General features: G+C 41.7%; 2 protein-coding genes across 2 annotated transcripts; both read left to right on the top strand.

Moving 5' to 3' along the window:
- Window positions 1-343: 343 nt before the first annotated feature.
- Window positions 344-8,672, top strand: ccdc15 (coiled-coil domain containing 15). Its single transcript, XM_076161402.1, has 10 exons — window positions 344-717; window positions 1,446-1,595; window positions 1,899-2,063; window positions 6,131-6,247; window positions 6,351-6,470; window positions 6,800-6,907; window positions 7,011-7,108; window positions 7,365-7,571; window positions 8,042-8,190; window positions 8,487-8,672. The coding sequence occupies exons 1-10, from the start codon at window positions 559-561 to the stop codon at window positions 8,534-8,536; spliced, it is 1,323 nt and encodes a 440-aa protein (XP_076017517.1). The 5' UTR covers window positions 344-558; the 3' UTR covers window positions 8,537-8,672.
- Window positions 8,673-11,236: 2,564 nt separating this feature from the next.
- On the top strand, window positions 11,237-25,069 carry slc37a2 (solute carrier family 37 member 2). The gene is made up of 18 exons (XM_076161375.1): window positions 11,237-11,693; window positions 12,948-13,029; window positions 13,614-13,704; window positions 14,007-14,085; window positions 14,168-14,303; window positions 17,076-17,152; window positions 18,146-18,312; window positions 18,950-18,987; window positions 19,081-19,236; window positions 21,581-21,671; window positions 21,772-21,834; window positions 22,347-22,432; window positions 22,820-22,868; window positions 22,978-23,051; window positions 23,388-23,466; window positions 23,706-23,803; window positions 24,206-24,270; window positions 24,817-25,069. Exons 1-18 carry the CDS (start codon window positions 11,635-11,637, stop codon window positions 24,818-24,820), a joined length of 1,494 nt encoding a protein of 497 aa, XP_076017490.1. The 5' UTR covers window positions 11,237-11,634; the 3' UTR covers window positions 24,821-25,069.
- Window positions 25,070-26,787: the final 1,718 nt, after the last annotated feature.

Here is a 26,787-nt window from a genome sequence, read left to right as displayed (position 1 = left end):
ATTGAAATGCTATTGAGTTAAAGCACCAAATAATCATGTATGTCACATGTGGTCAAACATTGTATTGGATGCTCATTTACAATGATTCGCAATGTTGATTTAGACTTAATAGGCGGTGTTTCCTTCATCATAAGGCTCAAATATGCTGCAGACAGTTTCTTTGGTCAAAATGACCGAAAAACTTGCTTGTAAAGGTTGCTGACCCCTGGTCTGCCTGGTCAGATTACTTCGTTTTTCCGTCATCACCCATCCGTAGTTCACACTCCCGTCCAGATGGTGTCAGTATTGCGTCCAACAAGCTGTTTGCCAACTACAACAAACTAGAAAAGTGAGCGAACCTCAAACAAACCGACATGTTTGCCGAGCTGAGGCAAAGATAACCGCCGTTCAACGGTCACTCTACGATCCTCCATTTCCTTCTCGTTCAACGTCAGTCTTGCTGTTCGTTATCGGCTTGTGAGACGCATTTGTTTGGCATTACAGTATACTGTATGTATACTACAACATAACATAAGTAGTAGTAGTACTAGTCTGAGCAAGGAGACCTACCTGTCACTAATGAGAGCTAGCCGGGTTAGCGGTGTTTCTGCGGTAAGACGCAGCGAGCAGAAGCACCGGGCCACCGGCGGGATTAATGTGCTGGCCGAGAGAACCCAGGCTGTGGTGGCGGTGGGAGCCTGGGTGGAGGGCGGGCTGGACTTCCTGCAGCATCCTTCCGTGAGTCACTTTTGAGGCTAAATGAAGTTGTCTCCCCCTGTATAGAATAAAGAGAACAGTAACACAATGTGAGTCTTTAAAGAGAGAGCACAAGAGGTCATAACTGAGGCTTGAACCTGCTTCTTCACCCGTAGAGGGCGCTTTTTAGTCATTTTTGAATATGTCTGCTGTGCAGGGAATAACACTAAAGCAGGGGGGGCTAACCCGTCCGGCGTCCAGCTCAAAGAGCCAAAACACACAATAACATTTCTGCGCTGCGCACGTCTGAGGAGGGGGGGAACCGCGGGTTCGCCACCCCTACACTAAAGTCATTGAATGAAATGTTTAAAAAAGTGTCTACTTGGAGCAAAAGGCTCCCTTTGTCAAAAGGGACACATTTGCATGGAATTGCATGGAATTTGTCAAATCAAATGCAATTCGATATAATGTTACCACACATCAATTCTTCTCACATATCAGATCACATATCACACACACACATATCACACGCACATGCATTACAGAGGGGGTGCAGGGCAGCCATGATTTGGTGCCCCTGGAGCAGTTTGGGGCCTCAGGGCCTTGCTCAAGTGCACCCCTGCAGTGCCCGGAGGCAAACTAGAGACTCTCCAGCTGCCAGCCCACGCTTGGTCCATATGGGGACTCAAACCTGCGACCCCTCCATTTCACAAGCTAGAGCTTATTTGAGTTTATCATTTTAATAAATGCCTCTTTGTTTCTTCACATAGGCCCTGGCATCACAAACAGAGGAGCTGCAGGCAGAGAAGATGAGGGAGAATGAACAGAACCTTCTGCGATTTCAAGACAAAGTGCGGTGTCGTCTGGCACAGCAGGCTCAGTTCAGCAAGAAAATCGAGCTGGCAAGAAGTGGCAAAATGGTAAATGGAGCTACAGTCACAACATCAAACCAACTTAGAGGTTCACTCCATTTCAATGCACTCAATACTGTCTGTACTGCAAGTATACATGACTTGTTATGCAACCACAGCCTTTGGATTAAGACAAATACATACCTGGGGAAAAAAGATTCACAATCACAGAATCCACGTATGTTGCTTTGAGCATTAACACATTAAATATATACATTATCCCGTATATATGATGTTCGGAAAATTGTCCTTATTTGCAGTGTAGTTGAAGTTTTAGTGCAGGTAAACACTCTGATTGTTATGTGTTGTCAGGTGGAATGTGGAAGGACAATCCAGCAAGCCCAACATGCTGAGCAGGAGCCGCTCTCTGCTTCTCCACAGAGGGAGCTGCACAATCCTAGTATCCATCCTGATTGTCAGGGCTTTCACAGAGATGTCCCAAGACGAAGGGTGACGATGGAGACCAACTCTCAGGAGGTGAGAGGTCCCCCCGTCCCAGAGAGAGAGAAGAAATAAGAGGACTAAAAGCATAAAGAGAACCAGGCTGTGTAATGTTCATATTGATTAAGACAATGGAATGACAAACAGAGCGACAGCAAATAGCCACAGCCAGAAAAGGTTATATAGAAATGACACAATGATGTAATCGCAGAGTTTGAGATGACATCACTGTTGTCCCATTGCAAAAGAACGCACTGTCTAGCAAGCAGAGATGTGAAAGGGATCATTATTTGCGCAGTGTTTGGGTGACATGGATTTCTGAAGATGGTGATATGAGAAGGTTGAAACTGCTTTCCAGATATGGTGGACATTGTGGTAAAGTAACCAGACCAGTAATTGTGTAACCTGGGGCAGAATAAAAACATGTAGCTGAGATTGCAATCTGGGTTCAAACACCCCATCTCCATTTGCCCCCAGCTCTGTGTACATTTCAGTCTCGATTTGGAGAAGTGGACCAAGTTGAATGAATATACGAGTGTGAGAAGAACACAGGACGAGACAGTGTGGAGTTTGCGTATGACTTCCTCCCACCAGTCCGTGTCTAGTTGGAGTTCAAGCAGCCTTTATTTTCGAGTTAGATTGGTCCCCTAGATCCAGGATGCAGTGATACATTTGAGAAACGGCCTCTTCTGTCTCATTTTTGAGTAGAGCTGCATGGCCGTGAGGGAACACAGGCTGAGGAAGGCAGATGCCAACACGCTCATTTTCTTGACCCTGACCTTTGTTGGGGTGACTGTGAAAGCCAGCTTGACAGGGAACTGCCGCCTGAAAGTGAAAGGAAGCTCATGATTTCTGTCATGGTCGGTATTTGTAGGAATGGCGCTTAGCTCAAGTCCTCAATCAGTCAAATGACACACAGACACGCTCTAGTTTGTCCCGCAGACCCTCCCGTAAATTCTCCCGTTGATATTTTCATCCCAGTCCTACCCGTTACCTCTACACCCAGCCTCTAGCTATACATGAAGTAGCATTCACATTACCTCATTGTTAACTGACTTTGGAGATTTGTTCTGGCACTTTGCAGTTGTTCTTCAGCAGGATGCAATGTTCTCCACATGTTCTCGAAGTAGACTGTGTCAACTGTGACATCATTCATGATGTCATAAACCAGTCCCTTCAGGATTTCACAAATCTTTCGGGGGATATTTGTGATCAAAGTCACAACATTTATAGTTTTCTTTTATATTTATCACGTTTAGGTAGCACCCTGGTTGCTTTAACAGCCCTCCCCGATACAAGGGCACACTCTTTACACCCAGCTGCTCTCCACTTCACTCTCTCAGCATGCAATGAGAAAATACAGAAACAAGGAAGAAACAAAATCTTAAGTTTATTTCCCACTACAAATATTACCGACTTTTAAACAAAGTGAAATGAAACTAAACATCTTGATTTCTTCACTTCTGTGGCAATCAACTCATCACCACTTGCACATTACACAGATTTTAATGCTGACAATATCTGTGGTGAGGTGACATGACGAGCTGAATGGACTTTGGGAGGAGCTGCAAACACGCAAGTGAGGAATGTGTTTCTCCACTTCTTCAGTTGCTGTAATTCTGTAATTCTGAGAAGCGGTCTCCTGCACAGGTGTGGCATAACATGGTGCTGAGTCCTGCCTGTGTTTTGTTCTTGTTTTTAGGCTTATAACTACATAAACACAGCAAAGCTAAAGAGGAAAGCAGGCACTTATACCGTTATATTAAACATAGTCAATCATACATTTATTATTCTATAATAATAAAAATGTTTTAAATCGGTAACCTTCCACATGACTGATAATATAAACTCTTTAAAGTGAATAGATTTGTCCTCCAAAACCTCCTGATCAGCTCTGTTCCAAAATTGGTAAAACGACAGGATTTCTGAGAGGCATTTACTCCAAAGTATCCCCTTTCACCCTCTTGTGTGCTAAACCTCTCCAAAATAGCCCAGATTTGCATGGAGACACATCACAAGACCTACATTTATCTACTTATTTATTTATAACTTGTTTTTCTCTGGAAGGCAGTGATCACAGATTTCTTGCACTGAAGGGCCTCTGTGTCAGGCCTGTGTGAGGGGCTGCTGTGGTGACATCATCCTTTCATAGGGCCCACGCAAAACAACGAGCCGATTGGGGCTCATCATCATCATCATAGCGCCTTTTGAAAGCATGTATTACATTTTTTGATCAAGTCAGTTTAGGCGGGGGAGTTCTATTCACACATAGGGACTGGCCAACTTTTCGCATCACTAGGCCGGTCTCTGCGCAACATCTCTAAAACAAGTGTGGATCTAAATGCAGTCTGAGATTCTTTTTAGGGATACTTCCAGCTTCAAAATGATCATGGTATGATTGCAAATTGATTCCATATGTGCGTGGTGTTACGGCTGATCATTGTGCCGATCATTTTGAGATCAGGGTTTTGCGTCGCGTTGGTTAGGTCGCTTTATTGATTTCATTATCTGGTGTGATGATACTGTCCCAACAGTGAAGCGCTTTGCTGATGTCAACTTTGTGTACAGAGTGACCCATGGGGGTGGGGTTATGGTATGGGCAGCAAACTCGAATGCATTGTATCCATGGCAATTTGAATAGACGCAGACATTGTGCTGAGATCCTGAGGGCCTTTGCTGTAGCATTCATCCTCTCCCATCACCTGATGTTTCAGCGTGACAATGCAACGATCTGTGCACCAGTGTTTTTCCAAGGCACATGTTTTTACATTTAAAAAATCCTGAGTCATTTCCAACCAAAAGTGTTACAAAATGACACATAACCCTAACCCAATGACAATGAGTCAATGTTCTCTCAATTTATTTATACTCACTCAGTTATAATGGCTTTGCAGGCAGGTAGTATTAATGTCTCTGCCACAGTGTTTGGCTTTTTCGATTTGGCTACTAAGTAGCTAGCTTTGAGAGCTCTCCCAGACACCGTTGGGAGAACGGTGTTTTGCTTGGCAATGGCGTTTAAGCTTGCTTGGTACCATGACACTGTTAAGCTTCACACACCAAGCATAACGGGGTCGGTGCATCAGGATGCTCGGTGAAAGTATATGCAAACAAAAGATATCTTTCGCTCTATTTTAGGTATTTGCTTTCTTTAGATCACCATTCCTATTACTCTCTTCATCTGGGTTAGGATTTTGTCCAGTGCCCAGTTTGGGGTCTTCTTTTTTCCTTTTCAAATATTTATCCATCACTCTATGTCTTGTCACCGACGCCTCTCGCACGCATCACTAATTCTATTGTCTTAAATTAACAAGGTCATTATTACGCTACTGCCACCCACTGGTCGGTACACACGGAAGAGTATCCAATTATTTCGCCAGTCACTACATAGCAGGCACAGACGCACAACCATGGCAAATTATTTGCAGTAACTAAATAATATGTCTTTGGGCTAATTAAGTGAAGTTGGATAATTTCCCATGGCACACCTGACCATCTCTCATGGTCGTGGCACAGTGGTTGAAAATCACTGCTGTACACAATTCCTTGAAGCTGTATGTCCCAGTTCTTCCCTGACCCGCATACTGGCCAGACATGTCACCCATTGAGCTGGACTGAACAGATACAACAGCATGCTTCAGTTCCCACCAATATCTAACAACTTCATACAGCTGTTGACGAGAGAGAATATCTCACAGGCCTCAATCGACAATTTCATCCAGACAGTTTGAAGGAGATGTGTTGTATTGGGGGTCCCACGAGATCCTGATGGCTACTTTTCTTTTTTGTCATTAGATTAATTCACAAGCATAATAATAAAATATCAGCTTATCTAACTTCTGTTTATGTATTTATGAACCAAACTAGCTGTCAGCGTGATCTTTCATCAACATATCTCTTTACCAATGATCACAGCAGGGTTTACGACAACAGGCTATAGTGTTAGAGTGACTTGACACTCGGTACGTCTGCATTAAGCTTTATTAGCTTTCAGTTTCAGTCCTCATTGTCAGTATGCAGTGTGGAATTCTGCAGTGTGTTGATAAAACAAATCCATTCTTTCCTTGTGTGAGTGAATAATGTGACGATGATGAATTATTTTCCAGACCAGTAAAGACATGAGGCAGGTCAGAGACAGACTGGCTGCATGCCGGATGATCCCAGATGGGGAAACGATATCGGACCTTCCCGGAGGCCAGTGGAACGTCTCTGTAACTAGACATGTGAGTGCTTGTGTCCCAGACGCGTTCCTGTTTTCAGCAACCACTGCAATGATAGGCTGTTGCAACGTCAGACTTCAATAAAATCATTTTCCTCTGCACTCAGGCTGAAGAGGAGGAACAAGGAGATGATCCTCTCCATACCAGTCAACATGATTGTCCCCTCATCCAGCAGAATATTAATGAGTACCCAGCACTCAGGAGTGGCAATTGGCCTCCTCCCTCGGTGTGTGTGTGTGACATATTGATGACCTTGTAATCCTTTCAAACCACCTCAATGATCTGCCAGCTGAATCATCAATCTACTCATCTCATACTTAAATGTCTACAGAATAACACATTATAAAACTGTGCCATACTGATAATGTACATGCTGTTAAAGCTTTACCTCTCTTTTATATTTGACACTAACTCTACTCTCTCTTTTTGAAGCAGTAGATTGATTGACGTTCATGAAATGCAGTACCTACATCATTTGTGGGAGCAGTAATGTCAATGATATTTATTGCTTATTTGTATTATTTTAATTATCATTATGGAATCTGTATGTTTCAGATGAGAGGCCTGGAATTGAACAATATTGAAGAACCTCCGTCTGATTCTTGTCCTAGAGTCCTGCAGGTCCTCTGGCCACTGACAGACCAAGACCAGGAGAAAAGACAGGTCAGCTTCAGACTAGCGGCAGGTGAAGCATTGACGTAGAAATAGAAACAAAAGAATAGAAACGGTGTTACAGATGTGTTTAAGTGTTCTGTCTGTCCATCAGTCTCACTTCCTGATGCACCGCCGTCACTTCATGAACATGGAGAGAGAGCAAGTGAAGGAGAACAAATGCCACAGGAAACACCTGAAGAGGACGGCGAGGTGACACATTTTCTCATGTTCTCACTTCCTCTTCTGGCTGCTGTGAATCTCCTGATGAATGATGCTGTTGGAGTGTTTGTCTGTGTGTGAGGGAAGTGTGCTCACTATCTCAGCTGTCTTAAAATGCTGATTACATTTGATTCTTTTTTTGTTGTGTCCCCCCCCCGCACTATTATATATACTGAACTACATACACATCAATACAATGTTGAATCATCAACTAAATATCTTTGTAACGTCTTTGTCTTCACTGAAGGATCAAAGGGGAAAAAGAACAGATTAGACAAAAAGAAGAAAAAAAGCTGGAGGGGCTGTATCAGTCCACAGAGGCCCGGAGAAAAATAGAGGAGAGAGAGCTGCTGATTTTGGAGCGACTCAGGGTCGAGGAGGAGGAAGAGGAGGAGGAGAAAGCTGAGGAGCAGCAGAGGCCAAACAAAACAGATAAAGAGAAAGAAGCTGTGAGGTAATTCAACCAGTTGGAGTGCTGGAGCTTAACTGTTATTACTTAGTTACTGTGATTTTGAAACGCAAAAGATTAGTTTGATTTGATCTTGTACATCTGTAAAGGTTTCAATGTCCATCAATCACACAACTCGTTTGTGACTGAGAACTCACTATGGACCTACACCATGCATTGAAAATAAAGGGAACACTTTGTCACAGTATAACACCAGGTCAGTTGAACTTCAGGGAAATCATTCTGCCCATTGTGGAAGCACACGTGCCTGTGAATCAATTTATCCTGCTTTGGTGCAAATGAAAGTGACAACAGGTGCAATAGAGAAATCAAAGCAAGACAATCCCCACCAAAAAGGGAATGAACTGTTTAGCATGTGGTGGCCATGTGGTGTTCTAACCCTTCTCCACTAAAGATTGTTCCAGAAAGCATCCTGTATTTCAGTTTCAGTGTTGTCTGTGTGACCTTGTGTGCAGGTTGATGATGGCTTTGAGAGCTCAGATTAAGATGAGAGTTTCTCTCGAGAAGCTGGATCTCCCTCCTCTCTGCTACTGCGCTTCCTCCTTCTGGGACTCCCACCCTGACACCTGTGCTAATAACTGCACCTTCCACAACAATCCAAAGGGTACACACAGCACAAACACAAACCAGCCTTCCTCCGGCACCTCTAACGACATTTCTGACATTCATTCCATATTGAATAGGCGTACCTAATTCCTTTTTTCAGCTACATGTCCCATAACCCTTCCCCTAAACATGTGAACTCTCTGGGAATGTAATGGGAATGTGGTCTGCTAATTAACATATGTATGTCGACCTTTGTGAACAGTTAGCACACTGTTTACACATATAGCTTTTAAAGCCGCAGACGACTTGTCACTGACATCAAATAACATACAAACCTGTTTGTCTCTTCCACAGTGTATCTGCAGGCGTTGCATTCTGCAGTGTTGAATTTGGATCTCCAGTAAAGAAAGCGAGTGTGCTGCAGTGGCCCATCAGTTCGTCTGGGAGGAGATATGACAGCAAAACCGTATTTGTTTGTCTCTTGCAGTCCTTGTGAGTGTTCCTCCACTTGCATGTCCTGCACCAGTACCAACTATGTCATCCGTGCATCAAAAAGGGAGAGATTCATGCTAGCTCTCCACTTATAAACCTGAACAACCATGTTTGTTTGAACCTTGCCTCAGGCACTACAGTCGTTGAACATTCCTTCTGTGTTACGGAAGAAGCCCTGACATTTTAATCCTATTATCATTATACAAAATGTTGCTACGACATTTCTTTTTTTACAATTTCTATTCATTAAACGATCACAAAAGCAACCATTTAATTAATAATGATTTGTGGACCCGTATGTTGGCATGTGATTAAAATTCTTTGAACTTTTGAACCTGTGATATTTGTTGTTTTACTTGTGTAAACTTCAGGTTGTTATGTTTGATCTCCTGTGTTCTGGCAACATTTATTTTAATAATTCATTTCATCATTTTACAAGATTTTAATTTCAATTATTGTAAATAGTGAGCAGGCCTTGCAGTGTATGGGCCTGTATCAGCTGCTGCTGAGCCTGAGGGTAACTATTATATTATTCATTCTCTGTATTTTCTGTATATTGCTTTGAAATTTAATTTGAATGAATCTATGCATTGTACGCTTGCATAATCTAGGTCTGTTATCCTCAATTCATCCTGATGATGGGGGGAAAAAAACTCCTAAACCTGGAGTCTTAAGACATCTTCCATTCCATATATGCCAGCGTTGCATTCCATATACTGAACAGTTTATAGATATCAGTGTTTCGTTCCATATTGGCTTCCTCAATGGCATTAATATAGCTATATAATGTGAAACCACCTAATTAGTTCATTAGTCACCTGATGATTGTTTGTGCATTTGCAGCATTTCATTTGTTCTCTGAAGTGGAATTGTTGCTTGGAAACCTGTGACCCTCTCTTCAGGTTATACTTGGAACTTTCTGTTCCAACTCTTCTAGGGCTCAAGCACAGCTGTCAGAGTTCAGGTGTTCAGTTTTGTTTACATAAGGTTATACATTTTGTTTGCAGAATCAATATACTGTATTTATTTAAACTTTTAGACTCCTGGTGTGAAGAGAGCTCATTCAGCTGCAGGTTAGAGCGGTACAGCTGCTTTCATTTCCTTACCTGTCCACATCTTTTTATATATAAACATCGAACAAAAAGTTCGGAAAGTTGTGTTTGGTAGATTATTTCTCTATTGTAACAATGCTTCTTGGCAATACATTTTATACCGTTGGAGAGCCTGTTTAGTTCCCTTATAAATGGTTCCCCATTTGTAAGGAACATGCATTTGTGGGATGTGCAGCACAGCTGAGTATGAAGGTTGCCCTCATGAAAAATTTGCCAAATCTTCTCTGCCAATGCCAAACAGCTGATTCTGCTGTTGCTATTGACTCTTGTTTGGTGTTGTTTGGTGGATTGGATGATTGAAGTCTATCAGTAACAAGGAAGAAACAAGACATATGGGCAATTTTTTGGCTACCAGCTGCCAATCCACGCTTTTTGGTCCACAGAAAGAAAGAAAGAAAGAAAGAAAGAACGAAGAACAGGAAAAAGAAAGAAGCAGGTCCAACAGCAAAACCTGGACCATCTCAGAAGACACCAACCATTCTTCAACCATACTGTACCAGATATGACAGCCGGCAGCTGCTGCTGTATTCTGTGAGGCTGTTGTCTTCGCTATCATTTACTGTTTATGCTATATTAAGGAAACCAATGAACAATCAACCAACACAATTGTTTTTACATGTTTGTAATTTAAATTACTGTCTGTTATTGCTGAAAAAGAAAGAAGATTAATAAGTGTGTATAATGAAAGCTGAACATGTGAACAGTGGACAGTGTCAAACATATGGGACTGACAGAGAGACACACACACACACACACAGATATAGATAGATAGACCTCTCCTGGGTTTTTTGAATATCTGCGTATTTAAATATGTGGTCACATGTTGTCCAATATATATAGTTCCATGATCACATCAATCTTACTAGCTTATAGCACAAATGAACAATATATTGTATGTTGAGTGTGTGATCACATGGTTGAGAAACAATAAAAAAACAAATGGCAATACACTGACTAGAAATCAATATGAGTGTCAATGTAACAGTTTGAATTCAGTGAGTCACAGTTAACAGATCACTGCATCTCCATAGTCACACAGGCCTGGTTGAACACATACTGTGGTTGTACTGTGCTCACTCTCCTGTATGTGTCTGTATGTATGGTAGCTACTATGTGTTTATGTATGTATACTGCTATTTGTAGCTGTATAATATCATATAGTAGTAGTAGTTTAGTATTGTGTTTGGGTCTGTATGATACTATATGGAAATATGAATAATTCATATAGTATCAGTATAATAACACTATATATGTGTTGTTATACTGATACTAAATGTATAATTATACTTTATGTGTCCGTATAATGTCTGTATAATACCATAATTTTTGTCTGTATAGTTTTACTGTTTTTCCTTTGGATGCAATGGTTTTCCATAGAGTACTATGTTATCACTGTATACAGTATATGCCTCACAGTAGCCCAGCTCACCCTACACTGGGCTACAAACACACATTTACGACCAGCTGTACGTCGTTACGTCATGTTCACGTGTTCCGGAGGGGAGCAGTCTGTGTGTGTGTGGAAAGTCTGCTGGACTCTCATTCGGCTACTCTGCTATTAATACGAGTGACTCTGAGTCTGCAGTGATCGAGCTCTCGGTCTGCGCGGGACTCTGTATTTAAAGTCAGTATGGAGAAGTTGCGGGTGTTCGGGGACTTTGGCTGTTTCCATCCCTCTAGCCGCCTCTCTTTACCCCTCTAACAGGGTAAACCTTAAACCTCCTTGTTTGTCGCCGTCTGCTGGAGCAGCACGTTCTTCCTGCTCGGATCCCTGGAGCTCAACGCTGCTTTGGGCACAGCTGTTTTTGGTCCCTAAACTTGTCACAGCGAGCTAAAGAAGGTCTCCACCCTTACCTTTCTTTTTAATTTATTAAACTAAACCGAGAGTTCCACGGAAAATGAAGTCGTCCCTGGCTCCCGGCATGCGGCTCATGACCTCCTTCTCACGGGATAGTTGGTGAGTGTTCGCCCCGGCACGTTTGTGTCTGAGGCGACTGATCGGCACTCTTTCATGACTTAATCTTTCTGCCTGTGAATGTTTAAGTGTTAATAGAATAATAATCGGAACTGACCATATTTCTATACAACATCGTAACTTGTAAAATAAAGTTTTTGTATTCATGTTTGGAAGAGGATCGCTGTAATTAATCAGTTATTATCTGTGTCAGAGGTGTTGATGTACTCAGGAGAAACTATGACAAAGGAAACGCTTGCAAACTGTTTATACACCTCAGAGGAAAAAAGGCGTCATCAAGTAGCATATAACAATTAAATTACACAAGGAATGACTCATATTATAAAGTCTAATCGAGTATCGAGAGTTTGATCCAAACGACTCAGCATAAATAAAAGTACAAACATGACAAAACTATGATCAAATAAACAATTAATCTATTTCGTAGTCAGAGGTAACATGCTCTGATGGCTGATGATGATGATGATGATGATGGCCATCTCGTGATAATTGTAATTCTTTCTCACTCTGGTGTGAGGAAGACTAATGTGTACCAGTCACAGCACCTGAAAATATTGAATGAATTCATATTATTGTGAAAAATTATTTTCCTATTATATTATATTATATTATATTATATTATATTATATTATATTATATTATATTATATTATATTATATTGGTTATCATGCTCTGAAACCTCAAACCAACAAAATCGAAAGTAAAAGAAAAACTGAAGCAAGCTGGGAACTTTTTCTGCTGTTAAATAATAATTCTATGTTCCTGTTACATACCGCATATTTATGTATCAGAATGTGACACTTTGTGGCATTTATATTTGAAATATTTGAGATGTTTGGAGAAAATGATAGATTTGTTATGATTTGACATTACTGTGTATTCTCTCCATGATCTACAATGTTTCAAATGTTTGAACAGAAAGGGTCTAGAGATTGAGCCTGCTGGTATATTCTTGTAAATAAGATGATAAGATGAAAGCTTTTTATCCCGAGGGAAATTACTGTGCAGCAGTCACAGTACAGCATGAAAAACGTGAACCAGAAATCAGAAATCCCCCAAACTAGTGCAATAAGAAATGTGCAAGAATGCAAGTTGATAATAAGTACACGATAAGAACACACAATAGGGGTACGAAGTAAATGTAAATGTAAATGTACATTGTGAGTAATGATGGATGATTATTGACTGTACATTTGAATAATAGTTAATACAGTTCATAATTTTGCCCCTGTGTAGGTATCGAGGCTTCATCCTCTTCCTCACCTTCCTCTTCTACACGGCGTACCATCTGTCCCGGAAACCTATCAGCATTGTTAAGGTGACTATTAGCTTTTGTTGGTTTATGCAGGAAAACATTCAGTATACACAATTGTAGTGTATGCGCTTGATAACTTTCCGTGTGTGTGTGTGTCTTAGCTTTTTTGGCATTATAAATGGCCCCCTATTCCACATTTGGTGCTCATTTATGCTCAGAGGAGGAAGGGTGGAGCCAAAGAAAAACACACCTCACCTCCTCATCATCAGGCTTTTTCACAATGATGACAAAAATTATTACACAAGTGCGCATAGTTTTAAACAACTCTAGAATGTGACTAAATGATGCTGGACCATGGACTCTAGCTCAAGGCAACAAGTGCGTCTCTGGGAGGTTGGACAGGGGAAAGTCTGCCAATAATCCCTTTGCTCGTGGTCAATAAATATTCTTCCAGTCAATATCACCTCATATACTGCAAATAATAATCCAAAATTCATTCCATTGTTGAAAAGTAATGGTCACTGTTAACAGTTGAAACTAACACCAACAGGAATGCATCATATGAGGACTGGAGAATGTGCTGTCAGTATTATGTAGCTGCTGGCACAAGTGGGTGTGTGAGATTTGTTTCTCCTCTCTCCCCTCAGAGTGAACTGCACAGAAACTGCTCCGCACTGATCCCACCAGCTGACCTCAACATAAGCAATAATGCTACATGGTGTGACTGGGCGCCATTCGGTGAGTCATTTACTGCTTTTTACCTGGAGATACTGGGAATCTTTTGCTGATGAAAACAGAAGTCAGTGTGCAGCTGGTGAATGTACTCTCTGAAATAATGATGTCTCTGTTTTTGAATTCAAACATATATGTTAGATTGAAATCTGCATTAATGAATGTACTCTGAGTAACAAGTTTATGTGAAATCTTCCTCTTGTAAGGCAGTTAACCTTAAATTTACCAACCTAATGAATGAATAGTTGAATTGACAGGAAGTGTTATGTGAGGATGCAAATGGTTTGATGTGTGTTTTGTCTCTTCAGACCAGGATAACTATAACACTCTGTTTGGGGTGCTGGATAACTCCTTCCTGGTCGCCTATGCCATTGGCATGTTTTTCAGGTGTGTATATGTAGTTGTAGTTACTCTGTGTGTGTATTATGTGGAGTCCTAATCACTGACGCAGAGATGTTTTCTACCTCAGTGGGATATTTGGAGAGCGTCTCCCTCTGCGATACTACCTAAGTATTGGGATGTTGCTGAGCGGATTGTTCACAGTTCTTTTTGGCCTGGGATACTACTGGAACATCCATTCATTATGGTACTATGCCTTCATCCAGGTACACATAAACCCACTCCTTATATGATCAGGTACACATACAGCTTTAGTCTGCAAGTCTTCAATGTTGTAGTAGATTATATCTGACTACTATGATTGGAGTGTGTGTGTGTGTTTGTACGTTTATCCGTTCGTTCAGAGGTGCAACGAGCATTACTCCTCCAATTGCCTCTAAACATGGCAGAAACATTGTTCAAGCGTCTCTTATATGCATAGGTTGCTTTAGATGCCATTTACATTTTACATGTCTCATTTGCATGAAGTAATTACAGTGGTCAGCTGGGTGAAGAGAGTGAAACATTAGGGGGAGAAGCTTAAGAAGTTGGGCAAGAGGGTCAGGGGAAGGAAGGACAGTCAGGAGAGGTGGGGTTAAGGGCCGATGGCCTGGCAAATGTGTGAACACAGCAAAATGGTATTGAAGGAAGCTGTTCTTTCCTCTTTCCTTTTTTAAAAGAATCAGCCTCTGCTGACTCAGGTAGACAGGCAGAAAATGTAGGTTTTCATTAATGTTTTTCATTTGTATAAATGTTGCTCTTATCCCTTGTGCCCTCCTCATGTTAACTACCCTTTGGACACCTTTGTGGCAAAAATGTGCACGCACATAAAACTGATATTTAATCATCATTCATCTACTTTCACAAATCTAAACAACTTCCAAGTTGCTCAAAACTACCAAACATTCAATAAACCTGAAAGGTTTAACCTAGCATTATACCATGATCTATGTGTGAAAGCGGCTCAATTCTTCTGGGTCACTGTAAAGAAAGGCCACAGCAATGTCTAAAGAACTGGACACCAAGATAGATAGATAGATAGATGAAACAGATAAGAGTTACAACACACACAATTGAAATTTATCTTGCAACCCCTTATATCGCGCACACACACAAACACATGCATTACAGAGGGGGTGCAGGGCAGCCATTTACGGCGCCCTGGGGGTTCGGTGCCTTGCTCAGGGGCACCTCGGCAGTGCCCTGGAGGCAAACTGGCAACTCACCAGCTACCAGTCTGCTTACTTGGTCCATACGGGACTCAAACCTGCGACCCTCCGGTTCCCAAGCTGAATCGCTATGGACTGAGCTACTGCCGCCCCCATGTCTGCTAGGATCACTGGTTTATGGTTGAGCTTCAGTTATCACGGTGATGGTTGAGGCTGTGTGCTGAGGCTGAGGTTGCGTGCTGAGGCTGTTTGCTGTTTGCTGAGCCTGTTTTATCATGACATGGGTTTGGATTTATCTGTCAAGCTCTTGTCTTTTCTTTCTGTTCACTGTGTCCTGTGGATAGAAGTAAAGTGGTCATCATTATTCCCATGTGAAGTTGCACACCATTATCACTGTGGCCCAATTTCCACTATCAATTGGAGAGCTCTGCATCTGGATTGATGATCTTGATAATGATATTGCACTTGTTTTCTGATGTGTTTAAATGAAAGTGGGGGACAAGTTAAGGGGAACCACTGTCAACCCAAAAATAGAAGAGGTAACGGTCTGACCATAAAAGATCAAGAGCATAAACTGGCTTTGTACACAGATGACGTAATAATGTATCAGTAACAGATGTTCTTATTACATATCATGGTGCCCCATCTAGTAAAAGTTTGTGTAATAGAAGCCAAGGGCCACATGGAAAGAGGCTTTAAGAGGAATTATGTCTTGAAATGAGATCTACCTAAAATAACATACCTGGCAGTGGTCAGACCTTCACCTCTTCTTTGTTATGGAATATCCTGCCATGCTTAGTTTACCACAAAGCCTCCAATGCACACAATACAGAAATGGTTTAATGCATTCATAAGGACATTAAAGCCTCAGTGATACGTTACTAACCGAACAACTTTGTTCATAGATTTGTTAAAAATGCGCAGCAACATAAAACTACACAAACCCTTTTTTCAAATTTCTTGGAAAAAAAACACATGTTATGAATGCATGTTTACAAGGTGTACAGATTGCATTTACACCTGGATAGTTGTGACCATATATGGATATGGTGGTGGGGTGGGGGGCCTTTGTAATCAACGTGATTAATCACATTAACAGTCACTAATGCACAATGGAATACTATCCAATTTTCCAGACCACTTATTCACACGTGGCCTGTTTACATGATTAATCACATAGACTACAAAGACCACCACCCCTCCCCCTTAACACCCCACCCTCCAGTGTTTGAATAGGCGTTGTCAGATGTAGCATCTAAACTAGTAAAAAAGTACTGATCAGGCCATAAATGTTATGACATCGCTGTTCTCTGTGTCTATGGGGATGGGAATCATGCTTGTCACTCATTCTGCATCAGCTGAATTCAATAGGGGGAAACAGAAACAAGTCTTTGCATTCGGAATTGTATTTGTACATAAATGCTTTGTAAATGAGATATTACAAGCCTTTACCACTTCAAGATACATTTTTGTAGCAACACACAGAGAATGACGCCACATATGTTTTCCTTGGAACTGAGGTTGATGAGAGATTCTGTTCAAAAATTTAAATCAAAAAAAGTGTTGAGCTTAGAAGTCATCGCTGTGATGTTTTATGACTAAAACAAATCCTAACTCCTGGGTAATTACTGCCTATTCTTCTCTCAGTCTAGTGGTTTAGTCACACACATCACATGACTCACAGCATGTGACTATGGTGTGTCAGGGATTATTTTAGTTTTTGTGGGATTGTTAAAGCCTCCTTTTTCTTGTGTTATTCTTTGTTGTTGTGTTTGTAACCCAACAGTACTGCTGCAATGAAAAATCATTAGTCTGTCTTTGACTGTGCAGGTGATGAATGGACTGGTCCAAACAACTGGCTGGCCTTCAGTGGTGACGTGTGTTGGGAACTGGTTTGGCAAGGGGAAGTGAGTACTACATGCAGTGCACTTTCTTCCAGAAAAGAATAGTATATTTCCAAACACACAAAACACTCCTGGACACACATCCAGAGAAATACTCACCTATTTCATTTGATAAATGAATATGAATTTCACTCCAGCTGACACTTGTAATCAGTGTGATAATGAGTGTTGACCAAGATCATCCTCTTTGTCGCTCTCTCTCCTTTCTCTCCATCTCCATATTTTATTTGTATTTCAGGTGAACATGTACGCCTATCTTGTGTGTATTAACTAGAAGGAGAGACTATTAGATATGATTAGAACACACACACATTCCTCCAGGCCCCCAGGCTCTGGAGAGAGAGTGTTCTCAGATCTTTTTCTCCGGGATAAACTTCCTGCACACGTTAAAGAGCCAAACTCTCCTTTAGTCTTTAAGTCCAGACTAAAAATGCTATTAAACTGCTGTTAATCAGGATGTGGACACAGTTTCCTTTTGCGAAAGTGATTGGTCTGAATTTAGTTTAGGCTTAGGTAGCTTTCTCTGTCCTGCTGTCTCCTATAACCTGGTGCACCTGCTCTCTCCTGTGCTCCTGCTAACGCTCCCTCCAGCATTTGGGGCCCCACACCCTGAGTGTTGTTTTCCAGTTCTGTTGCCTGTTGCCTGGCTGCTGTCAGCTACGAACACACACGCACTTATTATTATTATTATTATTTTTATTATTATTATTATTATTATTCATCTTTGCTGTATTCTTGTTTATTTTCCTGTTTTATTGTATATTCTACCACCTGCAGTTCCTATTACTCCCCTGTTTCATGGAGAGGGAATCTTTCTTTGAATTTCCTCTCCCAAGGTTTCTTCCTTTTCCGTATACATTATGATTTTGGGGAGTTGTTCCTTGTTTTCCTATAGAGCTGTGGGCTGGGTCAGGATCCAACTGGTCTTCCCATCCTTTGAGACCTTGTATGTATTTGATTTGAAGAACCTACTATCATTTGTGTTTTGGTCATCAGGCGCGGCTTTATCATGGGCATATGGAACTCTCACACCTCAGTCGGAAACATCTTGGGTTCCCTCATTGCAGGAGTCTTTGTCTCCTCAGCCTGGGGGATGTCCTTCATTGTCCCTGGTCTCATCATAGCCTCCACTGGCATCCTGTGCTTCTTCTTCCTCGTTGAGAGTCAGTTTGTGTTCATCCTTATCATGAGAAATGTCTCTCTCTCTCTCTGCCCAAAACATTTCTGATTGGGCCTTTATGGATCAAATGTCCAACACCCCATTTACACCTTTCATTAATTGTCTGGATATGTGACCCTGACACATTGATATCAGAATGCTACGTCATCTGCCATTAAGTAAGTAGGTACACTTCACTTATATAGCTCCATTCATCAAGCTCACAAAGTGCTTCACGATGAAATAAATAACAGCAAGGACAATGAAAGTCTATATCAATGTGGTCTGGTTCTGTGAGCAGACCTCAGTCACAACTGTCCATGTGTCAGTATGATCTCTAGCTCTGTTAGGATGACATAGTATCCACCCACAAGTTGTGAAATGTCCCTGCCTCATCATCCAACTCCCTGTCGTGAATACATTTACTCTGAATTAGGAGATGTGACTTGCTGTAAATGGGCACCCTCACCTGGCATGTTCACTTTAACAGATTAACAATTTTATAAATTGATGATGATGCTGATAATGATAACATACTGCTAATATTACTTGTCTCAGCCTCTTGCTCTAACTAACATGAGTGTTACCTGAATTGTCTCATTGCTGTCCATGTCTGAGTGTCCTGTTTGTCTCTGTTCCAGAACCTGAGGATGTCAACTGCAGTGCTCCTAATCACCATGTGAGTAAGAGCAGCTGTGTTCATGTTTCCACTCCTCCACAGTGGGACTGAAAGTATTCACTGTTGGTGTGTGATGTGTTTGTCCTCTGTTAGTGTGATCAGGAGGGCAATGAGGAGGAGCCTGTGCTGCAGAACCCCTCCAACACTGATACGACATCGTATGGCGCTTGTTCCATCTCCACTGAGACTTCAGAGGCCAGAGAGGAGCAAGCTGAGGCCATCAGCTTCATTGGAGCTCTGAGTATACCTGTGAGTGAAAACTGCCTTGCTCTGTGTTTAAAAAACAAAGTCTCATGTGCAACATGGCTCCAAAAAGCTCACAACAAACACAGGAGGACAAGCTGAGCAGAGCTCTTTGTAATTTGTTTTTATTGAAGCAAACATTGTACATGACATTGTGCATACAGTTGTAGGATATTTTGGAGATAATTTTTTATATAGAAAGAGGGGAAAGAGGAGAAAGAGAGGTAGAGAGAAGGAAGGAAGGTTGTATTATCACCACTATTGTTGAGCAGACCTCTTTGATTCAGTGACTCTCAAAATAAATATAGCACATTTACTCTTTTCTATAAAACTAACTCTTAGTTGTCCAGCGGACCAAACTAGCTCTAAAATATGGGTGCCTAGGAGGGTGAGATTGGACTCCAACTCGAGATAGACTAGTGGGAGGAGCTTATACAAAAACTACAGACTGTCTGGTCCTGTGCTCGCCTCGCAATCCAGTTTAAAGCAGCGACAGAGGATGAAGTGCAGCAGGATTGGGCTTCCAGCCTGCACCTGGCTAGGTCAGGGGAATCAATCCAGTAGCACAACTTATCAGTGTATAGTGCCGAGTGATAGGATTGGAGATGAAGTTACTGATCATATTGTCTAAACAGATGAAGAAATATTTGGGTACGAATACAGGAAGAGATTGGAATCGGTAGAGAAATCTCTTCAAAACATTCATTTTGATGACATCGATTTCCTCCAATTAAGGAGAGCGGCAGGTTGTTCATCTCAGAAAGTCACACGTCAGTGTCGTGATGAGCGTGGTAAAGTTGAAATGGACAGGACAGACTGATATAGGGTCATTTAAATGAAACAACAAATCATCTGCGTACAGTGATAATCAATATTCGACACCACTGCAAATAACACCTTTAGAGAAAATGGAAGACTGTAATGTAATGTAAATGGCCAGCAGCTCAATGGCCAAAACAAAGAGGAGGGGATGAGGGTCATCCCAGCAAGGTCCCCCGCCGTAGTGTCGAAGTATTCTCTACCATTATCATCTGTTTTGACACTGGCCTGTGGTGATGAGTATAGTAATCTCACCCAGTTGATGAATTTGTCAAATTCAAAGTCAAATTACTTCAACACGGCAAATCAGAATCACCATTTTTTTGTAATGGACACTCAATATCACGAGTGGAGATGAGATCAAACTCCAGCTGAAGATTAAGTTCAATTGAACTTGCGATTAAGTTTGCCTCTTAAGAAGTTCTGGGGAGGGATCAGATCCGCACTGTTGGTCAAGCGGGGTGATGGCAGCTGAGAGTCTTTTCATCTTGGTACTGTATTTTTTATTGTAGTAAGATGAATAGGAAATTGTTTGAGCTCTAAGGAATGCTTTCAGCGAGTCCCAGAGCAGCAACGAGTGCAAGATCATTTTTATTAAAAGATGGAAACTCATCAATAGAGTTAGAGATCATGTCACAGAATGTTTTGTCTGTATAGGAGAAAAGAAAGCTAATTATAGTTAGTTAATTCAGTTTAAGACAGTTCAAGCAAATCAATCTCATATTCGAGGTAGTGAACTCCCTGTTGCATTGACCCATTTGCTCTCTGATTTAAAGAAATGTACACAGACAAACCATTACTAATAAAGCAATGTTTTTTTTATTAAGTAAATAGACTAGCAACTGAATGAATGCAATATGAAATATGGACAACTATATCAAGGAACAACTGCAACAAATGCATATTTAAAATGTTGGTCAAAGTATGAGCGAAGAAGGATTTCAGAGAACATTTAGGTTAAAAAGGTTAGAAACATTTGAAAAATGAATGACTGCTGTGCTAATGCCACCAGATGTTTGAGCCAGTATGCTACACACGTCGAGTATGTCACAGTTCAGTCCACTCTGTTAAATGCAATTCGAAAGTATTTTAAACCGAAAAAAACAGGCACAGCGTAACAAAAGGTCAAGCTGTGGTGGGAAGTCTGTTCAATCAGTTTCGTAATGGCCATTATTGTTAGTGAGTGAACCAAAACAACAGTGAGGAAGCTCGTCAAAATCCTGTTGAAACCTTCTTGCCACATCAGTTCTATTATACATGAAGTTTGACGAAACAGTTCACTTAATATTATAGGAAAGCTTTTTGGGGCTGGTCTGACCTTCAGCACCTCAAAGGTGATGGTACTCTACCAGGAAACCTACATCCAGTTCAGCCAGTCCTGCTGAGCATGTACGTCACATGTAAAGAACACAAGTCAACTGTTTTATAGTGCTCCTTTTCATTTGAGTCTATGAATGATATGAATAACAATGTTGATACTGTATGTTGAAATATCTAAAGGCTTGTATGGTGATGTGTGTGTTTCTCTCAGGGAGTGGTGGAGTTCTCTCTCTGCCTGCTGTTTGCCAAGTTGGTCAGCTACACTTTCCTGTACTGGCTTCCCCTCTACATCTCAAAAGTTGGTCAGTATGTACATACATTCAGCAGGACAATATTATACTGAAAGCATCATACAATATCATACTATATATTTAAACTTAATATGTTGTGTTTGAATTTCAGCACATTTTGAGGCAAAGGAGGCTGGGGACATGTCCACACTGTTTGATGTCGGAGGAATCGTAGGTAAGCCTGAAAAACGACAGCACAACTGTTCATATTTGTTAAGTCGGTGACTTCGAAAAACATCACACTGATTAGCTCAGCACTGCCCTCTTCAGCTCAAACCTTGGACCCTACAGGAGCATGTCTGACTTGAATGTCTCATCACCTTAAATCAGTCAGTGAAGGGAAAAAGCCTGCGGTAGATCCTACATACTCTCATGCATACAGTAAATATGGACAAATGCCTCAAACAGCTGGTTGAGAGACCAGATCAGAATACTTATCCAGTATGTTTTGTTGTTGTGAGAAAGATGTTACACTCTACTCATATGCTTATTTTGGGTTTGTCCTGTCAGCTGACATGGAATGATTTATGAGTGTCCAGTGTTCAGGATAGTCTTCCCTGTGTTTTGTTCTTCACAACATCTTATTCCAGCAGGGATTTGTAACATTCTAATAGCTTGCCACCGCCTGGAGTCTTATGTTTCTCGACATATCATGAAGACATTGTTGCACTTGTTTTGTGTCTGCAGGAGGCATCATGGCTGGCTTGGTGTCTGATTACACAGGTGGCAGAGCTACAACTTGTGGCTTCATGTTACTGGCTGCTGCTCCAATGGTCAGTATCATTATAAGTACCCGATTTTTCACAGTTTGCAGAAAGGTTTTTGCACAGAAATAGCCTGTACTATGTGATGTGAGGTTACATGCTGTGCTGCACTGTGCTGGCTGTAGTAATATGCTGAGATTAAGGTTTAAAATGCTTTAAAAAATGCCTTTAAGTCGCAAAATTCAGGTCTGTCATGCAAAATTAGCCTACTTGTGCTTATTTCCATCGCATGTTTGCATGATGTTTGAAAAAAAATGGATATTTTCTCTTAATATCAGTATCAAGTTTAAAGTATTGTGTTTGTTTGTGTTTATTATTGAGTTTCTTTTGAGTTTCTTTGATCATGATGATATGATGTTAAATGTAACACGCTGCTTGTTTTCTTTCATGTTTTAGCTTTTCCTCTATAATTCCATTGGGCAAAGAAGTTTTGGAACAACAGTTGGTAAGATTTGGTTAATTCAAAATGTAAAAGTTTGTAATGTAATATGTTAACACTTTAAATCCCTCCTACTGAACATGTCATTGATTGAAGTCATGTCCTTTGTGTGTAGGCATGCTGCTGGTGTGTGGAGGTTTGGTGAACGGGCCCTACGCCCTCATCACCACCGCTGTGTCTGCAGACTTGGTAAGCACCTAAACATCATGGGCACATTGTCCCTATCACCTTCATACAAAAGCAGGGCCACTTATGTTATGCTGGTGATGTTGCATGTAAAACTTTTACTAAGAAACCATACATAAAACATGGGCCCCTTTTTAGTGAAGAACAAACACAATAAAACAATAGCAGTATTATGTGAGTCACTGTTCTTTCTTGAAGGGTATTTTAAGAAATTACTTTAATTATAAAGGAATGAAAGAAAAGAAAAGCTCTGACCCAAAAACACTTTGGGTCAGATTCTTAAGCTGGATGGATGGATGTGAGTGGGAATGAGCTGCATCATGTCTGTTGTTTCAACAGGGAACACATGAGAGTCTAAGAGGAAACTCCAGAGCGCTGTCAACAGTGACCGCCATTATTGATGGCACAGGATCAATAGGTATGTTGAGGCATCTGTGAGGGCTCATGACTGTCTTAATAGGAGGTACATTAAAACATGGAGACATAATGCATGAATGATTCTGGAGTCACACAGGCAGTACTGCTGTTGTATAAAATGTCAGTGGGTGTGTACAATGACTAATGATTATACATGAACAACATATGGATTTTAATGAAATGTAAATGTTTAGAGTTCTTTGAGTTGTGCTTGTTGTGATGACTTTGTTTCTCATGCAGGAGCTGCAGTGGGTCCTCTGTTAGCAGGTCTGATCTCTCCCACCGGCTGGAACAATGTCTTCTACATGCTTATCTCTGCTGACATCCTGGCTTGCCTGGTTAGTTAACGGCTCCCTCTTTACAAACACATTATGCTGCACTGCAATAAAAGCAAATGTGTAGGACCACTGCACTATAGTTCTGACGTTTTTGGAGGTGAATGGAGGAAAAGTGCATTTCCAGACAAACGCACACAAACACAAACCGCTTTCCATTTATTGTAGTATATAAGATAGATTTAAGATAAGACTTTTTTTAAATACAAACACAAATTCTACTTTGGGTCCTACAAACACTATAGAACACATTGGACTTTTGCACTGGTTTACCAGTGTTAAACCAGCAAGTGTGTGATAAATTGGCCCTCATAATTTTATTATCTATTTGCATTGAATTGTCTGCGAGGTGCCTGTGTGGTTGTGTTTTGACGAGTGAGTGATTGATCCTTTCTCTCTCCTCAGTTTTTGTCCAGACTGGTTTATAAGGAGGTTCAGGGCTGGTGTGGACGCTGCTTTCCAGTCAGAGGGTCAGTATGTAATTACTGAGTGTTTTCTCTTCTTTAATATGTCATGAGAGTAATTCATAAAACAGCATATCAGATTTAAACATGTCAAATAAGCATCAAGTTCCCTCATTCATAAATGCCAGTAACCGGCTTACATTTGCAGTGAAACAGCTGTGCCTGCTGTAGTTCCTCATTGGTTCAATGCATAACTAAACGGTTCCTCGTTTAGTTATGCATAAACATAACACAACAACTAAGACCTTCAGGTTGTGTTCATGAATTATCCCCAATAAGTCTCTTTCACCATGACTTACACTGGGAAATCTTTCAACAGGTATATGCAATCCCAGCTGGACATTGATGTTGTTGATGATTGTTCTAAAAAAAAGATTAGATTCAAAAGGTGTCTTTAAACTCTTAAATTAGAACTTGTAGGCCATGTTGGCCAATGTTATGGTAACATTCCTTGCCAGCTGGGATATTTCTTTCAAACATTATTGCATTGGATTACATGATACATTAACAAACACACCTAACCTTGTTTCTTTCTTCAACTTTCTATTCCAGGTGAAAAGAAGCATGAATTTGAACAGAAGCTGTAAATGTATAACGAGAGTAACCTCACATCGGACAACCTGTGTCTGTTCAGCTCAAAGCCTCAGTGAAGGTTAATGCCTCATGTTCATATTGTGAAACAGGGAAATATTAAAACGCCTTTACAGAGACAACATTTTTACTGACTTACAGTATATTGATGGATTGCTTCAGCTTTGATATTCTTTTATCAGTAAAGTATACATTAAAGTGTGCATTTTCTTAATTTTGTCTTCAAGTTTCCCAATTTGTCATGTCTCGTGTTCTTGGGCGGGAGGATTTGTTGTTGGACGGTTGTGATTCAAATGTTGTCCATGATTCCACCAACTCTACATTCTTACAGATTTCAAAACACAGGGCAAGATGTACGGTAGATACTGTATACCCTTTATGTGCAAGCACTTATCAAGAGAGTATTCTTGACGATGAAGGGTAAACACAGAGGGGTTTTCAAGTGGGCACCCTCCTTCCTTAGCGTTTCGTTGATGAGCCCACAATGCCTCGGGAGTGCTCAACAGTGACATCTGGCGTCCCAGAAGCACCCCCCGCTGTGTCTGCCTGGCATGCTACTTTGGGGTTCAGCAGGGGTCTTGCCTCTTTATCCAAAACCATTGGCTGCTTCTCTCTGCTTCCTCTGACACAGCTTTGACGGTTAGGCGCAGGCTTTGGCCTCGGACTCGCAGGTCTCTGAGCAATCTGGTGGTAGATGTGCAGAGACAAATCCTCTGCACCCCACTGCCACAGGGCGAACTTCACTGTTCCAGCCACGATGTTGTGCTTCCGCAGCTAGCTCGGCGTAGCAGAGATGTTATTGCTCATACGCCTCGTCCACTGAGTCTTCCCAGGGTACAGTGAGTTCCACAATGAAGACTTTCGTGAGAGAAGGGGACCAGAGAACAACTTCCCTAAGTCAGGCCTGCGGAGGAAATACAAGTTGCTTGCCTACATCAACCAGCATTTTCCAATCGCGGGCCAAACGAAGCTGGCCTTGCTCCAGTGGTGTGGGGCTGCTCCTGGTTACTTAAGCCCCCTCACGGACAAAGATGGTCGTTTGCAGGGGGTTGGATCCTGATGGCTGTAGGGAGTTGGTGGCAGCTCGTTTGTCTTCCAAGGTGGAGGCAAGGCCCTTTAAAACTTGGTTGTGACGCCAGGTGTAACGTCCCTGGGTGAGGCTTACTTTACACCCTACAAGAATGTGTTTGAGGGAGGCTGGCTTGGAGCAGAGGGCACATCCTGGATCTTCACCCCACCACTGATGAAGATTAATTGGTGTTGGAAGGACGTCATATGTAGCTCTGATGATGAAGCCTCGCCTCGCTTCCATGCCCCACAAGTCCTTCCAGCTGATCTTCCTCATCTCCACACTGTCCCACCGTGTCCACTGTCCCCGTTTTACCAAGGGAGACTGCCTTAGCTCACCTTGTAGCTTCCTCCTGGTGGCGGACTACCTCCACCACCATCTTCCTCCGTTCTGGCGCTGTGGCTCTGTTCCAAGATGGGCGGCAAGTTGTTTAACCAAGGCCTCCTCTTCCTTGTTGAACATGTCCCACAATGTCCGCATGTCTGAGCGCTGATGTTGCCTCCTTTACTGCTCTGGTTGGTCTCCATTTGCGGCCTGCTGCCAAGGTCGGTGCGTTGTTGCTCACTACTGCGTCTCGGGATTCATTCAGTGTTATCTGGAGTTTTGTTTTAGCGCACTTGAACTCCTCTGTGAGACTGGTGAGGGGCAGTTTGAGGACACAATCTCCGTAGAGGCCTATGGTAGTGAGGCATCGTGGGACTCAGAGCCACTTTTTGATGTAGCCTGTGACTTCCCTTTCCAATTTCTCCACTGTTGGGACCTCATAAACTGTGAGAGGCCACAGCACCCGGGGTAGAAGCCCAAACTGCAAGCACCAGACTCTTCAGTCTTACAGGCAGCTGGGTGTTGTCGATGGCCTTTAG

The sequence above is a fragment of the Genypterus blacodes genome, unplaced genomic scaffold (assembly GCF_046128005.1).
Source record: "Genypterus blacodes isolate CSIRO-AG114 ecotype Tasmania unplaced genomic scaffold, CSIRO-AGI_Gbla_v1 ptg000111l_1, whole genome shotgun sequence".
Classification (NCBI taxonomy): Eukaryota; Metazoa; Chordata; class Actinopteri; order Ophidiiformes; family Ophidiidae; genus Genypterus; species Genypterus blacodes.
This window is presented reverse-complemented; position numbering and strand designations above follow the sequence as displayed.

Coding starts and splice junctions, on each gene's coding strand:
- ccdc15 (XM_076161402.1), top strand. CDS start 559: ATGAGAGCTAGCCGGGTTAGCGGTGTTTCTGCGGTAAGACGCAGCGAG. Junction 718..1,445: donor ACTTCCTGCAGCATCCTTCC/GTGAGTCACTTT, acceptor TTCTTCACATAG/GCCCTGGCATCACAAACAGA. Junction 8,191..8,486: donor CTTCCACAACAATCCAAAGG/GTACACACAGCA, acceptor TCTCTTCCACAG/TGTATCTGCAGGCGTTGCAT.
- slc37a2 (XM_076161375.1), top strand. CDS start 11,635: ATGAAGTCGTCCCTGGCTCCCGGCATGCGGCTCATGACCTCCTTCTCA. Junction 14,304..17,075: donor GGTACTATGCCTTCATCCAG/GTACACATAAAC, acceptor TTGACTGTGCAG/GTGATGAATGGACTGGTCCA. Junction 21,835..22,346: donor TGATGTCGGAGGAATCGTAG/GTAAGCCTGAAA, acceptor TTGTGTCTGCAG/GAGGCATCATGGCTGGCTTG.